Source organism: Eurosta solidaginis, chromosome 3, assembly GCF_040869045.1.
Source record: "Eurosta solidaginis isolate ZX-2024a chromosome 3, ASM4086904v1, whole genome shotgun sequence".
In the NCBI taxonomy this organism is placed as follows: domain Eukaryota; kingdom Metazoa; phylum Arthropoda; class Insecta; order Diptera; family Tephritidae; genus Eurosta; species Eurosta solidaginis.
The window spans coordinates 267,832,708-267,854,050 of record NC_090321.1 but is presented as its reverse complement, the minus strand read 5'-3'; the positions used below and the strand labels follow the sequence as shown (position 1 = coordinate 267,854,050).

The window sequence follows — 21,343 nt, the reverse complement described above, 5'->3', positions numbered from 1 at the left end:
GAATCAGCACGGTTTTGTGTCTGGCAGATCTACTCTGACTAACCTGTTGATTTTCTCTGAATTCTGCCTATTAGCCTTTAACAGTCGCCTTCAAGTCGATGCAGTATATACTGAGTTTTCTAAAGCGTTTGATAAAATCAGCCATTCAATATTGATCTCAAAACTGGCCGGTGTAGGCTTCCACTAAATTTTTCTTTCTTGGCTAAAATCGTATCTTGTCCAGCGGAACTGTATCGTTGTGTTAGAATGTCGCTGCCTGGTATAATTCAAACAATCTACCGCTAAACGTAAGTAAATGTTTTCACGTAACATTTTCTAAATCTCGTTATCCCATATTCACATCTTATACCATTTGCGGTTCCCGCCTCTAAACTCTAACAGAACTGAAAGATCTTGGGGTAGTTTTCGACTCTAAGTTTTCGTTCTCGATACATTTAAATTCCACCATTGTTAAGGCCTATTCTCTTCTTGCTTTTATCCGGCGTTTTAGCTAAAATTTTACGGATCCTTATACCCTTAAGATACTGTTCACCTCACTTGTTCGCTCCAAGTTGGAATATGCCTGTTTCATTTGGCGACCCTATCATGAGTGTCATATCAAGAGGCTCGAAGGTGTGCAAAAAAGCTTTGTTCGTTTGCACTGCGTTCTTTGAATTTTTCCGACCCGATTCCTTCCTACGAAGATATATGTGCACTCATCAACCTTCAGTCTCTAGAATCTAGAAGAATCTTGCTGTCAATGACTTTTGTTTTCGACATTATCAATGGTTCAATCGATGCGCCAGCTCTCCTCGAGGGTATTTGATTCCATGTACCAAACAGGCCGCTTACAAATAGCATCATGTTTTATACGGGGTTTGTTCGAACCCTATATGCTTGTAATGCTCCCATTTCTCTGACATTAACAGAATTTAATCTTCGCCCAAATTCTTTAGAAATCGGCCTTTCATTATCTAAACCTATTTTTATACCTTTCATGAAAATGAAATGGTATATTAATTTCGTCACGAAACCGAAAATTGTAAGTCCTTAAAGGAAAATAGATAGACCCACCATTAAGTACACCGAAATAATCAGGTTGAAGAGCTGAGTTGATTTAGCCATGTCCGTCTGTCTGTTTGTATGCAAACTAGTCCCTCAATTTTTGAGATATCTTGATAAAATTTGGTGAGCGGGTGTATTTGGGTGTTCGATTAGACATTTGTCGGAACCGACCGGATCGGACCACTATAGCATATATCCTCCATACAACCGATTTTTCAGAAAAAGAGGATTTTTGTAATATCTTACCCAATTTAACAGATTGAAGCTTCAAACTTCACCATATACTTTCGTATATTGCACGTATTGTTGCCTGAAATTATTGATGAGATCGGTCGTATATATAGTATATATCCCCCACAACCGATTGTTCAGATAAGGAACTTTTCGTAATTACTGCCCTATTTTAAGAGCTAGAGGCTTCAAATTTCAACGAATGCTTACGTATATAGCATATGTTGTTGTCTGAAAAAATCATAAAGATCGGTGGTATATATAGTATATATATGGTGGTATATATATAGTATATATATATATATATTTTTTCGCAAATTTTAGCCCCGTTTTAACAGCTAGAAGCTTCAAATTTCACAGAATACTTACGTATATAGCATATATTGTTGTCTGAAAAAATCATAGAGATCGGTTGTATATATAGTATATATCTCATACAACCGATTGTTCAGATAAGAAACTTTTTGCAATTTCTACCCTATTTTAACAGCTATAAGCTTCAAATTTCACCGATTGCTTACGTATATAGCATATATTGTTGTCTGAAAGAATCATAGAGATCGGTTGTATATATAGTATATATCTCATACAACCGATTGTTCAGATAAGAAACTTTTTGCAATTTCTACCCTATTTTAACAGCTAGAAGCTTCAAATTTCACAAAATGCTTACGTATATAGCATATATTGTTGTCTGAAAAAATCATAGAGATCGGTGGTATATATATTATATACTTCATATAAATTGTCATTTTTGCCCCTTTTTTACGGCTAGAAGCTTCAAAATTCATCAAATTTCATCAAATAGTTACGTTTACGTCATATATTTTTGAAAGACGTGATTCGTAGTCAAAGTTTTTACATGCAGACCACAAAAAACCTGAAACTTTGCATCCTCACACAAAGTACCTACCTATTTTTTATTTTATATTTATCTTAAAAATCGTTAAGGTATGTAGATCTGTTCACTATATATTTCTTATCTTATACATCCGATTATTCGGAGATTACGAGCGGGATAAGATTATTGTTCAGCCCCATTCATGAAAGGTATGAAGTCTTCGGCACAGCCGAAGACAGTCCCGTTTTTACTTGTTAAAGCTGTAATTGCTCATACATAATTATATTATATTTTATTATTTTGTATTTTGTATTACATTTGTTTATCTCTACGTAGTCTGTAATTATTTTGTAGTCTGTAATTAATCTGTAAATATTTTTGTACTAGACTACTTTTGTAATTTGTAACTGATCAAATTACTATATAAGTAAATAAATAAATAAATAAAAAGTGATGTATTGGGGCAAAATTGTTTCCCAATTTTTTTTTCCAGAAGGTTTTTGTTTTAGTACCCCGCTTTGCCCCGCATTGATTCCAATTTTTTTAGAAAGCCTGTCTTTTGTTAATTTAAATAGTGGAAAGATTGGTCCCGCTTATTCCCGCTTTTTGAAAAAAATTGGTAATGTTGAGCGTTGCACAGTGGTGCCATCTCCATAGGGTGAGCAATAAAAAATAGTAAACGTACTCGAATTTTGTTGAAATTTGGCGCGTGATTTTGTCGTAGCATAAAAAGAATATATATGCAATATGGTGATGATTGGTAGGTGCCACGCCTCCTACTCTTGTGGGCGGTTATACTAAAATATGTCTGATTTTTATGAAACTCAGTTTGGATATTAATCTCACGTTTAGAAACGCAATCGCAGAATTTGATCTTGTTTGGTGAATCAATGTGGTGTTACCGAATCCTAGATCTATTTGGCCAATGTACCCCAAAAACTGCAATCGATGACTAACATTTTTTTGTATGTTCTGTATATAGCTGTATTAAGATTTTTTTAAATTAAGGTTTCTCTGGTCGAGTAATCACCCGTAACGAATTATTCAATCACACGAAAGCATCAGATGCGGAAAGTATTAACGAGAAATTAAACAGTTTAGACAAATACCTTCTAAGCTTGGGACCTTAATCAAAAAAAGATACCATTGAAACTCGAAAGAGACATACGTCGTTTGAAATCCAAGATTATGACCTGCCTGATATACCCTCTGATGATGAGCCCTAAAGAATGATAACTAACCATGCGACTGGACTTCTGTTACAAATAACAGTATATCGGATTTTGGATACGAGTTTTAGCTTTAGTATTGATTATTTACTTGTCTAGTAATACCGCACACGTAAGCCATGTATAGAAATTCACTATTTTTCCGCAGGCTTACATTTTTTTGATAATTACTTAATAAATTGTGTTAGAATTCGCGATGCCACGCATATAAAAAGAAATGCCAAAAATCAGCGAAACGTGCGATCTGCTTGTAAGTTGTACATTATTATACTAGAATGAATTATTATACTAGAGTGTCCGTAGACTTTTTTGGACCACTGTATATATAATAAAATAAAATAAATAGTTAAATATAACTGAAATCACCATGAATAACATAATTAAACTATTTAAAGCCAAAAATAATTTTGGCCGCCCAGATTGCTTAAATACCTCTATGTGCAGCGTGCTGTATCTTTTGCAGTTGCCGCATCGACAACACCAAACAAATTAAATAATTCGTAATACTGCAACTGGGTATACTACCGCTCAGCCTAACTAAGGCATTTTCACTAATGCATGGTGTAAGACAATAATATCAGTTGAGTTTGTGGGCGTGTAAATATATGTTTCTTACTAAAATTATACATTTTGTGGTTTATCTGAAGCCATGAGTTCACCGTGTGCACTTCATTTCTAATCTACATACATAAATTTGTGTTACTCTTCCGACAGGTGCAAATAAATATTATAATCAGTAGTTGCTAGAATTTGATGTGGAAACGTCGTGGTTATAATTAGCGCTTGATTTAAAGACTTTTATAAAATATATATATATACATACTCATAGGATTGAATATGCAATGTAATACGTTTTAACTATTTGCCATAGCATAAAATATTTACAAATGCAGCTATGACAGTGCATATCTTTAATGTATCCCAAATATATGTTTGTATTGCAATAAAATAGCATTAACAGAAAGGGTGAGATGCGATGTGGTTTTGAAAGATTTTTATTTTGAAGACACTCTTTGCTTGTTACCAACTATTTTTAAGGTCGTCACACATTTTTTGGATTAATAACAGCTTTGATAAGCAAAGCAAACATAAATTTGTGCTCTCGTAAATAGGCCAAACACCAAATCATTGCTTAAAGTGTAATGAACTCTTGAATAGTGTCGACGATCAAAATTTCTTGCTAATTATATCCGGTAAATCAAAAATACTGACTTCGAACAGTAGTACTTGAAACATAATGTGTGAAATTCCTACAAGCTTGTGCTTAGAGTGGAAGAATCTCAATTATCATGTGCCATCAAACGAGCAATCGAATTATACTTTTTGGCAGGAGTGTCTAAAGGTTAAGGAAGTGCGGCTATTGGAGGACGGTGCGTATGAGTAACATATTTCTTATACATAATCGAGAATCGATAACACAGTACAACAAAATATTAGAACCGATAGTTATAGTATTTAATAGGGGTATAGGACATGTAATAGATCATACATAGGTTAGGTGAGGTAGTAGTGGCTGCCCCTTCGGCGCACATAGGCCAGTATCAGTTGGCCTGTTGTGGTCCACCAGGGATGCACCTTAACGTTAAGCTAATCGTTTATCAAAAAATTTCCATCGTTTCCGTTGAAACAATTCGAAATATTATCGATAAAGAAATTATCAAGATAAATTGTATCTCGTTTCTAACCGAAAGGAAAAGCTTTCGTACCCGTTAAAAACGTTAACAAAAACAAGATATTGTATGTTTGAATTGTGCTGGCAATGTTATATCCATGGTGAAGCCGTAAGGCCGTAACAGCGAGCGGACATACACACAAACTCCATGCAATTTGTTTGTGTTATTCGTTGGTGGTAATGTCAAAAATACTCTGAGAAATGTTCGTACTGTCAAAATTCATGAGAAAAGTTGCAATCAGCTTGGCTAATGCTTTCACCTTTAATGACTCCGCCATCAAAATGGATAATATAGCATTGCCAAAATAGTTTGATTTCGTTTCGAAACAAAATCATTTCCAATTTTTGACGTCCTTAACGTTAATAAACGAAACGAAATGACTTTGTTTCGTTTATTAACGTTAATTATCGTAACGAAATGATATCGGTTCGTTGGTTAAGCATGCCTGGGTACCACAGAAAGACACCATTAGCCCTCCTCTTCGAACCATTTCGAGGAACTGATAAAAGCTACCAAGTCCCTTATATAATGCTCCCAGATCTGGCGGAGATTTCTCAGGAAGGGAGCTCCCAAACAGCGTTGTCTGGGGCCACTTAACGCCGGGCAGTTGCAGTTGAAGTCCATCACCGTTTCCTCTTCCTCGTCTTCTCTACAACTTCTGCAGCAACGTCGAAAGGACGCTCCTAGCTTTTCCGCATGCCGTCCGATGAAGCAGTACCCAGTCAGAACTCCTACAAGTGAGGAGATTTTGTCCCTGCTTAGGGACGGAATCTCTTAGTATCCCATTTAGGCCAGGATTGCTTTGATGTTCTACTCCCCAGGGTTAGTAGCCATCTTTCGTTGGCTTGCCTGTAGGTATACTCTTTTAGCATTAGCTTGCAAGTGGCAAAAGGCATACCTAGGCGTTATTTGCCAGGAAGAATCTGTCTGGTTGTACCCTGCCTAGCAAGTTCGTCTGCAGCGCAGTTACCCTCTATGTCCCTGTGTCCCAGGGCCCATGTGAGGTGTACATGGTTCTGTTGGGCCATCTACTGAAGAGATCGGCGACAGTTTAGTGTCAATTCGGAGTTGAATGAATAGGAACCAACGGGTGGCTATCGCTGAAAATAAAGATTTCCTTGCCGGTATTTTGTGTACCTATTTGAGTCGCGGCTTCCATGATATCTGCTACTTCTGCTTGGAAGACGCTGCATTGATCAGGTAGTCTGAAAGAAAATTGGAGGTCTGGCTCCTTTGAAAAGACGCCCCCTCCAACACTACCGGCCAGCTTAGAACCCTAGGTGAATATGGAAATGCTGCCTATGGTATCCAGAAACCTTCCCGGCTCCATCCAATCTTCCCTGCTGGGAATTTTCACTATAAAGTTGCTGTCCGCAACTATACGGTCTGTAGATCATACATAAGTCGTTTACCAATTTAAGAAAAAACTGATTTTGTTGTTGTCGCTGTTGTTGTAGCGAAGGTTTTGGGGAGTATTATCGATGTTGGATCCGGTACGGTCCGGTAGTAAGCACCATTAAGGTATAAGCTCGACCATCTCGAGAACGATTTGATATGACCATATGACTAACTAAGCCCCTAACCCGCTAGGGGAAAGCTTATTTGCCTTCCTAACAATCGCAAGTAGTGATATTAGAAAAGTGAATGAGAAAGTGTGGAAGCAAAATACGATAGCGCACAATAAGCGTTGAGAATAATTAGCTGTAAATGAGCTTAGGAAATTGCAAATATAATAGATTTCATACTTATATTTATGGAACTACTTTAAATGAAATGCAAGTTTTAAGGTAAATATAAAATAAACAAGTTAAGGTGAACCGAACATTATATACTCAGCGTGAACTTTAATTGTACATTTCATTTCAGATAAATTACTTTTCTACATAACACGTGCCACCGGCCGTTAAAAAAAAATGTCTCCCCATTTCCTCTTACAATAAAACTTGATAAGTGAAATATCATTGATTCAGAACTATTTTTTGCTAAGTTATGGCCTATTATTCTAGTCTACGACTCTTTTAAATTTGTTTTATATCTAAGTTGTCGTGGTCTTTAATCGACCCCGTCCATTTTTACTAGATATGTTTTCTGCTATAAGGAAAATATGTGTACACAATTTTATTACGATATGTTAATTTTTCCTCGAGTTATGGCTCCCGAAACATAGAAAATTGCTTAGTCATAAAAGGGGCGGTGCCACACCCATTTTCAAAAATTCTAGTGTTTTCCAATTTAATGTTATAATTCAATTTAGAAAGTAAAATTCTATTGATACAAAGCTCTTTTTCGCTAAGATATAGCTTATCTTATTCGTCCACAACCGTTTTAAAAATCTTTTATATAAAAAAGGGCGTGGTCATTAACCGATTTTCGTTAATTTTTTTAATTTTTCTTCAAAGCATTCTTTATAGTAAACGCAACTTCTCTGCCGAATTTTGTTAAGATAGGCTTAACGATTTTTGATTTATGATTAATAATATTTGTAAAATTAATTTTACCACAAGGAGGCGGTGCCACGCCCATTTTAAAAACATTTTTCAGATTTTTATCAAGACTCTTAATATCAGTCCACATGTCAAATTTCAACATTCTAGGTGTATTATTTACTAAATAATCAGGTTTTTTTGTGTTTTCCAAAATGTTATATATATAAAAAGTGGGCGTGGTTATCATCCGATTTTGCTCATTTTCAATACCAATCTATTCTGGGATAAGTCCGTGTACCAAATTTGGTGAAGATATCTCAATATTTACTCAAGTTATCGTGTTACCTGGCAGACGGACGGACGGACGGACGGACATGGCTCAATCTAATTTTTCTTCGACACTGATGATTTTGATATATGGAAGTCTATATCTATCTCGATTCCTTTATACCTGTACAACCAACCGCTATCCAATCAAAGTTAATATGCTCTGTGTGCAAAGCACGCTGAGTATAAAAATAGGTAGGTAGTTTGTGTGAGGATGCACAGTTTAAGGTTTTTTCGGTCTGCATGAAATAGCTATGACAATGAATTACTTATCTCAACACTATATAACGTAAACGCAAGTATTTGATAAAATTTCAAGCTTTTAGCCGTTAGAAAAGAAGCAGAAATTACAGTTTATATGGGGTACTATATATACCACCGATCTCTATGATTTTTTCATACAACAATATATGCTATATATGTAAGGATTTGGTGAAATTTGAAGCTTCTAGCTGTTACAATGGGGCAGAAATTACGAAAAGTTTCTTATCTGAACAATCGGTGTATGAGATATATACTATATGTACCACAGATCTATACAATTTTTTTAGACAACAATGAATGCTCTATGCTCTAGTTTCCCTTCTTCACCCTCTATCTTATTTTCTTCTACTTTTTCTTTCTCATATATTTGTCTGTATCTATAAGGCTCGGTTTTTCAGTTTGTCAGTTAAACTACGCTTAAACTTATTCTGCAGTTTTTCAGTCTACTTTAACTGAAGTTTAAGCTGAGCTTAAACGGCCAATCTTGCAGGGTTAAACTCAAGTTAACCAATCAGAAATTTGCGTTCGTTCGAAATGGCGTCGAATATACCCAACAAGCATTTGGGCTTGAGCACCATTAGAGCTCATGTTGATAACTAGGCATACTTCTAAAATCTCAAGAGTTGTCACGAAACAGTGGCTCAACTCGACAATCATAGCGTATTCAGCAAAGCGGGAATTTTTAGAAAGCAAAAAATGTCGTTACTTAAGCTGAAAAAATTTTGTTAACAACATGTGGTTCCCTAACTGGACTCAAATGTAAGATTTCATTCTACAGTATTTTTACGAAACTTAAATGAAATATACACAGCTTAAAAAATAAATTAATGTGACGCGATAACCTCCGAAGATATTTAAGCCGGAGCTTCTCATCTAATTTGCGTCGTGCTCCTTTTAATTTTTCCAACAAATTGGCGGGGCGGAACCTTCTTGTTTTATGCCCACTCCGAATGGCATCTGCAAGGCAGATAAGTTTTCATTGAGTCATTTTCATGGCAGAAATAAACTCGGAGTGCTTGCCAAACACTGCCGAGGGGCGACTACGCTTAGAATACTTTTCTCCTAATTGAAAAGCCTTATTTCTAAAATTTTGATGTTACTTTTCCCGTGGCGTGAACCCAGGATCTTCGGTGTGGTAGGCGGAGCACGCTACCATCACACCACGGCGGCCGCCTATATAATTTATTTTTGATTAATTACTCTTCCTTACTGCTATCAACCAAGTATTTATTTCTCACAATAAACAGCTGTTGGTTTTGGTAGTACCACCTTGGAGATTTTTTTCAACTCCACCTGAACTGGAGAAATGTGTTGAATATTCATTTGAGAACTCCACATTTCGCAAAATCTCTCGAAATTATGAAAATATTAATTAATGACTTTGGAGATCAACTCGAAAACTTATAATTTTACAAAATTTCTCAATATCGCGAGTTAAAATCGAGCTGAAGGCCTAACAATAATTATTTTATCATTATTATTGTTATAATATATTTTTTCTTTATTTAAAAAAATTTTAAATTAGAATAGAAGAAAGAAAAAATTTAGACAACTGCCAAAGCTCGTTGTATAGATCCATTTCGGGAACTGCTAAATTCCTTCATCGGCAACGTTTAGGCGCCGCTGACTGGTTATGGATATGGATCTATACAACGAGCTTTGGCAGTTGTCTAAATTTTTTCTTTCTTCTATTCTAATTTAAAATTTTTTCAATTAAGAAAAAATATATTATAACAATAATAATGATAAAATAATTATTGTTAGGCCTTGAGCTCGATTTTAACTCGCGATATTACATATCAGTAGGCCGATATAACAACAAAAATTGTTAAAATTTCTCAATGATATCCAACTGGTTATTGGAATGAAGTTGGATATCAACTCGAGAACTATTTGGTTTAAGAAAATTAAATAATGATGTTGGCTATCACCTCCGGAACTAGATATATAATTCGCTGGGGAATTATTTTTCCGTATTTGTTGGGTAAACAAAATCCAATTGTTGCCATATATACAAATTATCTAGATAATAAAAAAAACCAATATTGCCGCACAAAAAAGCATACCCGAAAGCGGCCTTAAACTGTGACTGAAAAACTGCTTAGTAGTTTAACTGGAGTTTAAATTTGACTTGTGTTTAAGCAAACTTAGTTTAAGCAAACTTTATTTAAGCACAGCTTAACCAACTACTGAAAAACGGGGCCTAAGTATATCAAACGTTGAATACTTGCTTCAGCTCTCCAATCGATTTCACTGTCTCTGATTTTAAAAACCACTGCGAAACTATATAGAACTAAAGCTGGTATAATTTAAAAAATCGCACTCATTTTATATATAAGATACAGAGAGATAATTAAAACGCTCTCCCTGCAACATATCTACTCTCCCACTAAACAAAGGCATTTTTCATATTGTAGCTGCTGCAAATGTATGAAGATGCAAATTTCTTGCCTCTCACTCCTCCTCTCAGTAAGCATAGAATTCTGCATTTTTCGCCAACTTACTCCACCTAAGCGGCTTTGCTTTCAACTTCATCTTTAAAATAGCAACACCTTTGGGTTGTGGAAATTAAAGTTCTAAATAATACTAAAATTTGGTCCAATCTGATGCCCTAGGACCTTTAGGAACCCTTCCATCCTCTACACTCTGCATGGTGTGAGTTATGTTAGGTTAGGTTGAACTGGCCGGTTCATGAGGACTACACATATACTGAAATAGTCCGCAGTTTGTTTAATGACAAAACTTTAAAACCCTATCAGCCCAGGGTCTACGTTATAAAATAACTCGGTCTTCTTGGGAAATACTAGAAGCTTTTTAGGACCTATGCCATTTGCTGCTTCTAGATTTGACAGCTATATTACTCCTAATAGTTGGAGTCTTAGCACGTGCTCGATCGTTTCCCCCAGCCAACCCGGACTTCCAAAATCTGCTATCACTGAACAAGCCTAATTTAAAGGCATGTGACGCCAGAAGGCTGTGTCCAGTCAAAATACCCGTCATAAGTCTACCGTCCTCCCTTTTTAATGATAGAAGTAACATTGTTAGTCCAAGGTTGTAAGACTTATGATTTCCGACACTTTGCAGCCTCGTACTTGGGTCAACGCCTTTCCCGCTTGGTCGATGATGTCCACCTCACATCTTCTCCTTATCTCGCCCAATCTAATTGGAACGTCTACGAAGCAAGCTTCGAGGAATGCGCCCTTTTTAGCTAGTTCATCCGATTTTCATTCCCATCTATTCCCATATGCTCTGGGGGACCCACTATAGATGTATGCTTCCCCGTGTCCCGATTCTTTCAAGGGATATCTTTCACCCTAAAACACTGTTAGATGCTGTACTATGCGAGATTATTCCCTTAATTGCTGCTTAGCAGTGATCTGGCAGCTTGTGCCATCTGTTTATTTTAGGATTAGCGCAGTATACCGCAGATCTAACACCTTCCGCTACTTTGAAGCCATCGGTGTATGCGTGTATCGCTTCGTCCGCGATTTGGACACACTCGCACCAGCCATCCACCTCTATTGAGGATCATTTCAAAGCACAGATAGGGAACACGGTAGTCTGTGTTTTTTTTTTAATGGACGTTGTGGCAGCGCGCTGCCCTCAACTGGCCCAATGAAACCAGGCTAATCCTGTTCACGCGATCTATTTACATATACATATATATCATAACTTTTTCTTTTTTTTGCCGAGTTTTTGATGGGTAGTGGTTTGTCAAGCGTCGAGATCTGAGACTGCTCAGCTACAGAAGAGACATCATAAGCCAAGCGTTATGCTTAAAGGGAACAGAAGCAATCGTTTTATACATTAATTATTAAGAGTGGTCAGAACAGTCTTTTTTTTTTATAGAAAAAATGGAGTCCGAGCTATCAAATGTGTTTGAGTGAGAGTTAGAATCTTGGCATAAACAGCGAAAAGGTTCATTTAGTTCGAAATTCGTTCTACATTGTTTCAACAGGAGAGGTTTGAAATGTCTCGAAGTCCGAGAGGGAACACAAAAGCTCACTTCATTCAGAAAGAATGGGCTCGAACTTGATCCATTTAAAAGTTTTGTCATAAATAATATACCAAGCTCCGTATCCTCGTTCGTCCTGTAATTGAGGACCTTATAATACTAATGGACTGCGCTAAAGCTCCCCCGAGGCACTGAGCCTCCTTGCAGCTGTTAACGCTATGTTCTTTGCCACCATATCTGCAGGTGGAACTTGCAGAATGGTATACAGTGCAGCCGTCGGGGTTGTTTTCAGGGCTCACGTAATGCTAAGCATAGTCACGAATTATGACTTCACTCTTTTTATTGTCTGCGTAAACATCTCTCTTTACTCATTCTCGTCACGATAACGCTTAACTGATCCACATTCCTCATATACCGGTTGTTTTTCTGGGCGTAATAGTGTCCAGGTGCCACAGCGACGGTACTGAATGAGTGAGAAAAAAATATCTTAAAAGCACTCGGGATGATACTTGAACAGGAGCGAGCTTATAGATTAGTCCTCCCTTTCTACGGAACAACACGCGCAGTGGATAAATCTCTCGCAATATAATATGCCCTCAGCAGAGCCGGCCTTGAGGAACCAATAATGAAGTGGATCTCATCCCGTTTTTCTAAATAACGAGAAATCGCCTCAAGCCGAATATGGTGCTATGGCTCTATGTGGCGGTGGTGCGACCGGTGCAGACGTATTGAACTGTAGTGTAGTGGGAAGGTCTTCTGGAGAACTATAATTGATTTCTGTGTCATTTAAACGTTCCTCACCTTTTAGTGCATTTCAAGCAAAAGTTCTCGCAATTTGGTAAGCTTGCTAGGTAACAATCTTCTCATACAGCCAGGACTAGCTGAGCTAGGACAATGCAAGCAACTCTCAGCATCGTTAACTGATACTTTAGTATCCACTATATTGGTTTTGGTAAATGCTAGGCTGTAACTAGAGCACATCTAAGATCAATTGGGAGCCCCTTTTTAGTAGCTGCCATTACATCTACCTGTCTATGTTTCGTATGCAGGTTCAGATAATATTTACATTTAAAAACGTACATCAATAACTTCTATTTGAATCTGAACTTCCTTATAGTTAACGGTCACATGAAAACAGGTGATTTGGTTGCGATATTGGGTTGCAGCGGAGCCGGCAAAACCACACTACTTGCGGCCATATCGCAGCGACTGCGCGGTAACTTAACCGGCGAAATCGTATTAAATGGCATAGCAATGCGACGAACTGATATGACGCGCATCTCAAGTTTTTTACCACAATTTGAAATCAATGTGAAGACCTTTACCGCCTACGAACATTTATATTTTATGGTGAGTATAATGAGAATATTCATATTGCACGAGTTCATTGCCGCATAGTAATTGGATTAAGGGCACTCGAGTGCCTGTTATTGAAATGGTTTCTAAATTTTACATTTACCTAGTCGCACTTCAAAATGCATCGTAAAACAACAAAAGCACAGAAACGTCAACGAGTCAATGACTTATTATACGCTTGTGGATTAAGAGATTCTGCTCACACGCGCATACAATCATTATCGGGTGGTGAACGCAAGCGTTTAAGTTTGGCGGAAGAGGTAATCAATCGCAATAGATATTCAAATGCAAGCACATAAGTTTTCAGCTTGATTCTTCTTGTTGGCCATTTTACAGCTCATCACCGATCCTCCACTCATATTTTGTGATGAGCCCACAACGGGCTTGGATAGCTACAGCGCTTATACGGTAATTAAAACTTTACGTCACCTCTGCACACGACAACGCGTTGTCAAACATTCGCTGAGCTCGGTTTATGGTGACGACTCATTTTCCATACAATCCAGCTGTGAGCAAAGCTCGACTCATGATTCTATTGAAATGACTGCTTTGAAATACAACACGAAGGAGCTATCTACTTTGGATATGTTCAACAATAGCCCCAATGGACATCATAGGAAAGCTATTATGTGTTCAATACATCAACCGAGCTCGGATCTTTTCGAGCTTTTCACACATGTCATACTAATGGATGCTGGTCGTGTTATTTTTCAAGGCAGCTCAGAGCGCGCTCTTAAATTTTTCACTGAGTAAGTGTTAGGGGATATGCTTGTGCTGATGATGTGGTGGGGTTGGTGATATTTTGAATGTTAAGCAAATTATTTAATACGTAAATATTTGTTTTTTGTTGTTGCCTCAGTTTAGGTTATGCGTTACCGCAAAATTGTAATCCAGCCGATTTCTACTTGAAAACCATCTCAGATAGTCATACCAAACGCAAGGACGGCGAATTAATCAAAGCGAAATATGATAATGAAATATGGGGTCGGTATTCGGGTAGTTGGCTACTGCCGCGCCCCAATGGTGGGGATTATCTTCAACATATTAACAACTTGTAAGTAAAAAACAAAATACAAAAGGTTATATAATTTACATACTTACGTAATGTAAAATAACTTGGGCGTAGTCAAAATCATATATGGGAGATATTCGGATGTTCAGAAGGGCCGATAAAGTTACCTGAGAGATTGAAGCTGGACAATGAGCGGTGTAGAATTTCTTAACTGTTGCATGGATACTAATTTTCATGTTTTACCCACATAGACACTAGAGAGATGCAGATAAACGGTAAACGATGTGCGGCAGGTGAACTTGTAAGTTATTCATGAATGATAATTTTCATGTTGACTTAGCCGCATAGAAGCCTGCTCCCTCCACTGAGAGCGATTCATGGAGTTGTAGAGATACCGGTGCCCATTTAAGTGCTACAATCTTTCGGGTCTAAATATCTTTTTCCCTTTGCCTCTCCAGGACGTAAGAGAAAGAAGGCTTGTTGATGTAGATAGAGATAGATAGATAGATATATGTTGTGAGGTTAAACACTGCGACCTATTGGTCTATTGGGTCCTCATTCTCTTTACTGCCTGTAACAAGTTCTTTTAAAAGCCTGTAATAAGTTCTTTTAAAAGCCCGCTCATAGTTGCATGAAAAGAAAGTTTTGTTCGCCGTCTCTCTGATATAACTATCCCACCGTTTTATCAACATATAGCTGATTTCATCATGTCCAGCTAACGCTAACTGGCTCTTTATTTGACTGATTACGAACGATTTTTGTCAATAAAGTTCCAGTTAGCGCAAAGTCAAGATGGCCAAAACGACCTTTAATAATTGTTTGGGACTGTACGCTTCTCCTGGTGTCTTTAGATGGTCACCAGATATAAATTTAGTGGATCAGCTATTTTGCTTGAAAGCATATCTGCTGGAATTTAGGGTCAGAGAACGATGCTTGATTCTGCTGAAAAATTTTGTTTGGAACTCATTAACGTAACGCAAGTCATCTCGCACTTCATACCCCTCAGCCATTCCTTTATTCTTGCTTAGACTTCATCAAATATTTCTCAGAGCAGATTCAGTTGATTGGTCACTACTGCAACTGCTAAGTTCGACAATTTGTGTGACAATTGTTGTTGCAGTCACCTTAAACTTTCTTATTACTCCGTCTTTAAATGAGCTTTACATACTTTGGCTACGAGCTATATTGAGAACTGTTTTTGATGAACCGAAGGTGCATCAGGATTTCATAGCGCACCGGGACTTCCAAAGATCTGTTGCAGGTGTTCAGTAATAACCCTGTTGTTCTAGCAGTGGCAGATACCAGACTCGGCCTTATTACCATGTCCATTACCAACTCTTTTCGGTGGATTTTTCTCAAAGCATTTAAGCATTTAGTCTGAAATATTAGGTTTGTTAAGAAAAAGTGTACCCTAAAGTCTGCAATGTGTGTCAGGAAGCCCTTGCCTTTACCCTTTAGTGTGATATTTCTCAAAGTCTTCAGTTTGCAAAATCTGGCAAGACCCCACTTTCTATAACCTGGGTTGATTGCCATATACTGACTTGTATCATATTAACACCTGACTCCAGTGCTAGTCATGCGATCTTAAATCAAAGAGCACTAAGATCGACCATATTTGCCAAAAGAAGATACCTCAGTCGAATGGGAGTTATTAAAGAATTACCTTGGATGGCCACGCGTTAGAGAGTTAGACTGAAATTAAATATAATTTTCGGCCACTCAAATGTGAGCATTATTGAATCATGAGTCATAGCCACACATCACTTAATGTAATGAATACCTCACTCGTTCCAGGCTTGACTGAATCGCCTAAAACGTTATATCTAGATTCTTTGTGTTCCGGCTTATAGAGGGATGGATGCCAACGAGCAAGCAGCTCTTCGTGGCTTATATAGAAAGGCATCCGCTGAAAGACTTATAATATCTAAATTCTTCACAGCAAACATGAATCACACAAAACACGAGTCCGAAAAGAAAGATACATATTTTAGAGAACACTATTTGAGGACTGGGGCAGATGATGCTCCATCCACGAGATACTGTTATTTGAAGATACAAGTTTCAGAATTAAAAATCGAGTATTGGCCAGTATGAAGATAAAAGCCTAACTCGATCGGTAAATATTTCCGATATGAACATGAAGAAATCACTAAAAGGCCCCGAAATGGGACCGAAAACTGCTTAGCGATAACTGACGCCAATTGGGAGCATCAAGAGAGGTCAAGTCTTCATCCCACTGCCTCTCCCAACTCAGTGGAGATATTCTCCTTCCATTGCTTCCAAACTGCGGTGTCGACTGAAATACTTTCGTGGCCGGACCGTACTATCCAACAAAGATTGAGTTTTTAATCGCTATACTATCGTCATATCTGCGTAGAGCTCATAAGGCGCATCGTTATACCTTCTTCGGTACTCACCGTCGGAATTACGGAGAGGACCATACATCTTCCGGAGAACTTTTGTCTCGAGAACCCCAAGAGGTATATTATCATCTCTCGACACCGTCCATGATTCCGAGCCAACCATCAGGACAGGCATGATGAGCACTTTGTTTTTGTTCGTCGATAGAGGACTTTACTTTTTAAAGGCCTACTCAGTCCAAAGTAATACTTGTTGGCACGATGGATTTCTAAGCCGACATTATTTTTGCTTTTAATGTTAGGGTTCCGAAACATACGAAACCCTTCACAGTCTCGAATTTATATCGGTCAACGCGAACGCCGATTCTTTTTTTGCAGATGACTGCAAGTACTTCGTCTTATCTTCATTTACCGCAGGACCCACTTTTTGCTTGTTTATCTAATTCCGGGAAGGCAGAACTCACACGGCGTTTGTTCGAGCCAATAACATCAACATAATCAGCATATGCCCATAATTGTACGTCGTTATAATAGATTATCCTATCACGGTATAGTTCTGCTGCTAGAACTATATTCCCCAGCATTATGTTAAAGAAATCGCACGTAAGGGAATCGCCTTGTCGGAAGTTCCAATCTGAAGGCACGCGCTCATCCGACCATATTTTGCATAGGAGTTGATGTATGATCTTTACCAACTCTTTGCATCCGCGTTTGTACAACTCGGCGGGTATTCCGGCATTATCTTGCGCCTTGTGGTTTTTAGCGTTGATATTGCCATTCTCACTTCACCATAGTCGGGCGCAGTAACGTGTTTTCCATCATCGGCCACTAGGGTATGGGGCTCGTATTCTCCATCGCTAGCTAGCAATGACAAGAATTGTTCTCTCTACAATTTAAACACAATCTGTACGTCAGCTACTAGGTTCTCATTGTCGTTCCTGAAGGTATCTGCCTCGGTATTGAAATTTTCCGGCATCCGCCGGTTTTTTTAGTGGAATATCTCTTCCTTCCTCGTCTCACGATAATTCTCCGATATACCGCGTGTTGCCGCACCCGTACACAGTGTAGCCCTATAAGCAGCGCCGGTCACATCGGTCACATCGTCAGGTCGAAGATTGCTCTTGGTGAACAATTGTGAGGTCCGAGTGGAGTTGTCATAAGCTGTCTCTTTCATGAGCTGCTTTACGACGGCAAATTTTCTTTGTGTCTTTGCGCGCTGTTTCTATGCTGCACAGAGGCATGTAGGCATCTTGGCTGCCACAAGGTAGTGTTCCGAGTCAATATTTGGACCTCGTAGAGTACGCACATCGAGGACACTAGAACAATGTCTGGCACGGATCACTACGTAATCCATTTGGTTTTGTGTTCTTAGATCAGGAGACAGCCAAGGAGCGTGGTGTAACTTTTTAAGCTGGAACCTCGTATTGCAGATGACCATATTTCGAGCGGCGGCGGAATCACTCAGCTTCAATCCGTTGGTCTAAATTTTTCGACTGTACTACCAAAAACCGCTTCTTTGCCCAACGTGGTCTTTTCCACACCGCAATCATCACCAAATTTCGGCTATAGATTCCTTCAATCAAGACGAGTGTTTTTCATATTTCAGAACTAAGAATTTAAAATAATTTTTTTTTTCAATTTCACATGCGCCTCTGGGTGGTGCGACAAATTTTGTATGTCAGCAAAAGTTATTCATACGCCATGTACGTACTTAAGTGCAGAACTTAGGTTTAGTCATAGTATTGAATTCACAAAAAGTTAAAGCGATTCCAGTGAGTGATTTAAAAGATTTTATTAAATTTAAGAATTCCATTGTAAAAATAGCTATCTATATGAGGTTACAGACAAAAATTGTGCAGCTAAAACATTTTGATTAAGTTATGAGATTTTGAGTATGAATTGTGTGTGACAAAATAAAATTTGAAAAATAAAGCAAAGAATTATAAATTAGAGGAATGAGCGATCTAGAAGAAAGAAAGGGAGAGGTAGAGGGTGTAAAAAAGAAGAGGGAGAGGTAAGGAAATTATAAAGGGTAAGAATGAGACAAATTGGGAGAAGCATTTTGAAGAAGTTCAATAAAATCGCATATACTGATTGCTTAACTTTGAGTAACGGGAAGAAATGCGGTAAAATACACCTTCTTATTTAGATTAGTATCTGCGCAACCCGAGCACTACCGGGTATCCTGCTATTTAAAGATATTGATAAGTGATCGTTTCCCAATAATTTTAAAATAAATATTTCCTCTTTCTTTCAGCCAAAAAATTAGTTGGTTTTATCAGGTCTATTTGCTACTTATTCGTTTCATGACAGAGAATAGTCGCAATATAAGACAGAGTTTCATCACATTAGGATTCTTGATGGTAAATTGCAATTATTCACTGGTGTGCGAAACACTTACTTTTTATATTTTACAGATTACCTCCGCCATTTTGGCCATAATGTACTCGGGCGTAACAAAACTCACCCAAACTTCAGTACAAGATATCGATGGTTCCATATATACGCTGTCCAATGAAATGATATTTACATTCTCATATGGCGTAACCTATGTCTTTCCAATGGCTTTGCCGATTATGCGTCGAGAAGTGGGCGAAGGCACTTACAACCTATCAGCCTATTATGTCGCTTCTGTGTTATCTTTTGTGCCAACGGCTTTCTTTACCAGCTATATGTTCTTTTCGATTATTTATGCTGCTATTTATTATACACGAGGATTTATGCTCTATTTGACTATGGGTTTTGTGCTCGCACTTTCAGCAATAGCAGCCACCGCTTATGGTTTATTTTTATCGAGTTTCTTTGAGACCGTTACGATGGCTTCAGAATGTGCGGGTCCATTCGATTTATTATTTTTGATATTTGGTGGTGCCTACTATAATGTGGACTCGCTGCCGTTTATCAAATTTATATCGTTATTCTTCTATTCCAATGAAGCTTTGATGTATAATTTTTGGATCGATGTGGATGAAATTGGTAGAGTTTATTGAATGTTTGATTTTTCTGTGCAAAGATTTTGCATTTAAAACTTTTGTTTGTTCTATTTGCAGAGTGTCCAAAAAATGTGGATCATCCTTGTGTGAAAACTGGCGTGGAGGTCTTAAAGCGTCGCTCATATAGAACAGCTGATTACACTTATTGGGCAGATTGTTTGGGTCTTGTGGGTGTGGCTGTTGTTTTTAATATTATTGCATTTTGCTTTATAAGGAAATATGTGAGAAGAAGTGGATACTATTAGAAAATATACCTTAGGACCGTTACCTTTTGTAAATTTTAAAATTTATTTGGTCGTTAAACACAAATACTGCTCACAATAATGGTTTAGATCTCAAAATTTTCACGAATGAAAGATGTGAGTTCCTGTTACTTGTGAAGATCTATATGTAAACATATAGGTATACGTCTGGAGAACTAAATTTTAACAGAAACAAATAAGTTCGTGCTTTTTGAGAAGAGCCTCGTTTGTTTCTTATCAATGTTGTTGTGGTTGTTGTAGCGATAACGACACCCGCGAATGTTGTGGGGAGTGTTATCGATGTTGATGGTCTTTTGCCGGATATAGATCCGGTACGTTCCGATAACAAACACCATTAAGGAACTAACCCGATTATATCAGGAGCGATTTAGTATGACCACATGGAACCTTCTAGGCCATCCCGCCCTCCCATCCACTAAATCCATAAGGAACTTGAGGTCGTCAAAACCTCGGCTGCTAAAGAAACAGGCATACATGCCGGTGGTATATTCTAAGTCCAATAATCTGCTGGAGAAGCTCTTTACCGATAATAACCAATAACGAAATTATCGCCGAATTATCGTTTTTTTCTGCTTGTTATCGACGGATTAGAGTTGTTTTAACGATTTTATATCAAAATTTTATCGGTATCTGTTTCATAAGAAATCGATGATACGTCGATAACAAGTAGATTACACGCCGATTACAAATTGGTAAAACTCCAGTAAGAAATCGATGACTTTTCAATAACAAATCGTTTACTTTTCGAAAACAAATCGAAGACTTTCGATACCAAAGTGATAACGAATTGGCAACAGTATGAAAATCCATCGCTAATATATCAATAAAAAAAAATCGATATTTTCGATAACTTTTAGATAATTAGTCGATTACTTTACGATAATAAATCGAAAACTTTTAGATAACAAATGACTTTTTGTTAGCAATTTGATAACCTTCCGAACACTAATTGATAGCTTTTGGCAAAATCGCAAATCGATAACATGCTGACAATAAATTTGTAACACTCCCATTACAAATCGATGGCTTTTTCCTAACATATCGACAACTCTTCGATGAATAATCGGAAACTTGTCGAACCAAGCCGATAACTCGTCGATTGAACTCGATATCTCATCGACAGTCTTTGTTATGAATAGCAAGTATATAACACATCGATAACAAGTCGATAACTCGTCTATACCTTGTAAGAATTGGATAGCACGCTCATAACTGACTGCTAACAAGCCGTTAACACTTCGTTAACACATATACAACACACCTTGTGATTTCAGTTATGGATTCGGTTTTTATTTATAATCTTCCCTCTTCTTCCTCCTCCTTTTCTGCCTTCCCTTTTTTCCTTTTCTTTTTTTTCTTTCCTCTACGG

At 37.7% G+C, this 21,343-nt stretch overlaps 1 protein-coding gene across 3 annotated transcripts; it reads left to right on the top strand.

Moving 5' to 3' along the window:
- Positions 1–4,106: 4,106 nt before the first annotated feature.
- bw (brown) lies at positions 4,107–19,987 on the top strand. 3 transcript variants are annotated; one of them, XM_067778238.1, is made up of 9 exons: positions 4,107–4,311; positions 4,458–4,715; positions 13,108–13,340; positions 13,454–13,606; positions 13,683–14,095; positions 14,206–14,400; positions 18,976–19,081; positions 19,136–19,694; positions 19,769–19,987. In XM_067778238.1, exons 2-9 carry the CDS (start codon positions 4,583–4,585, stop codon positions 19,954–19,956), a joined length of 1,980 nt encoding a protein of 659 aa, XP_067634339.1. In that variant the 5' UTR covers positions 4,107–4,311; positions 4,458–4,582; the 3' UTR covers positions 19,957–19,987. The 3 variants fall into 3 exon arrangements, with proteins under 3 accessions (XP_067634339.1, XP_067634338.1, XP_067634341.1); XM_067778237.1 differs by having other exon boundaries at positions 4,384–4,715; XM_067778240.1 differs by lacking the exon at positions 4,458–4,715.
- Positions 19,988–21,343: the final 1,356 nt, after the last annotated feature.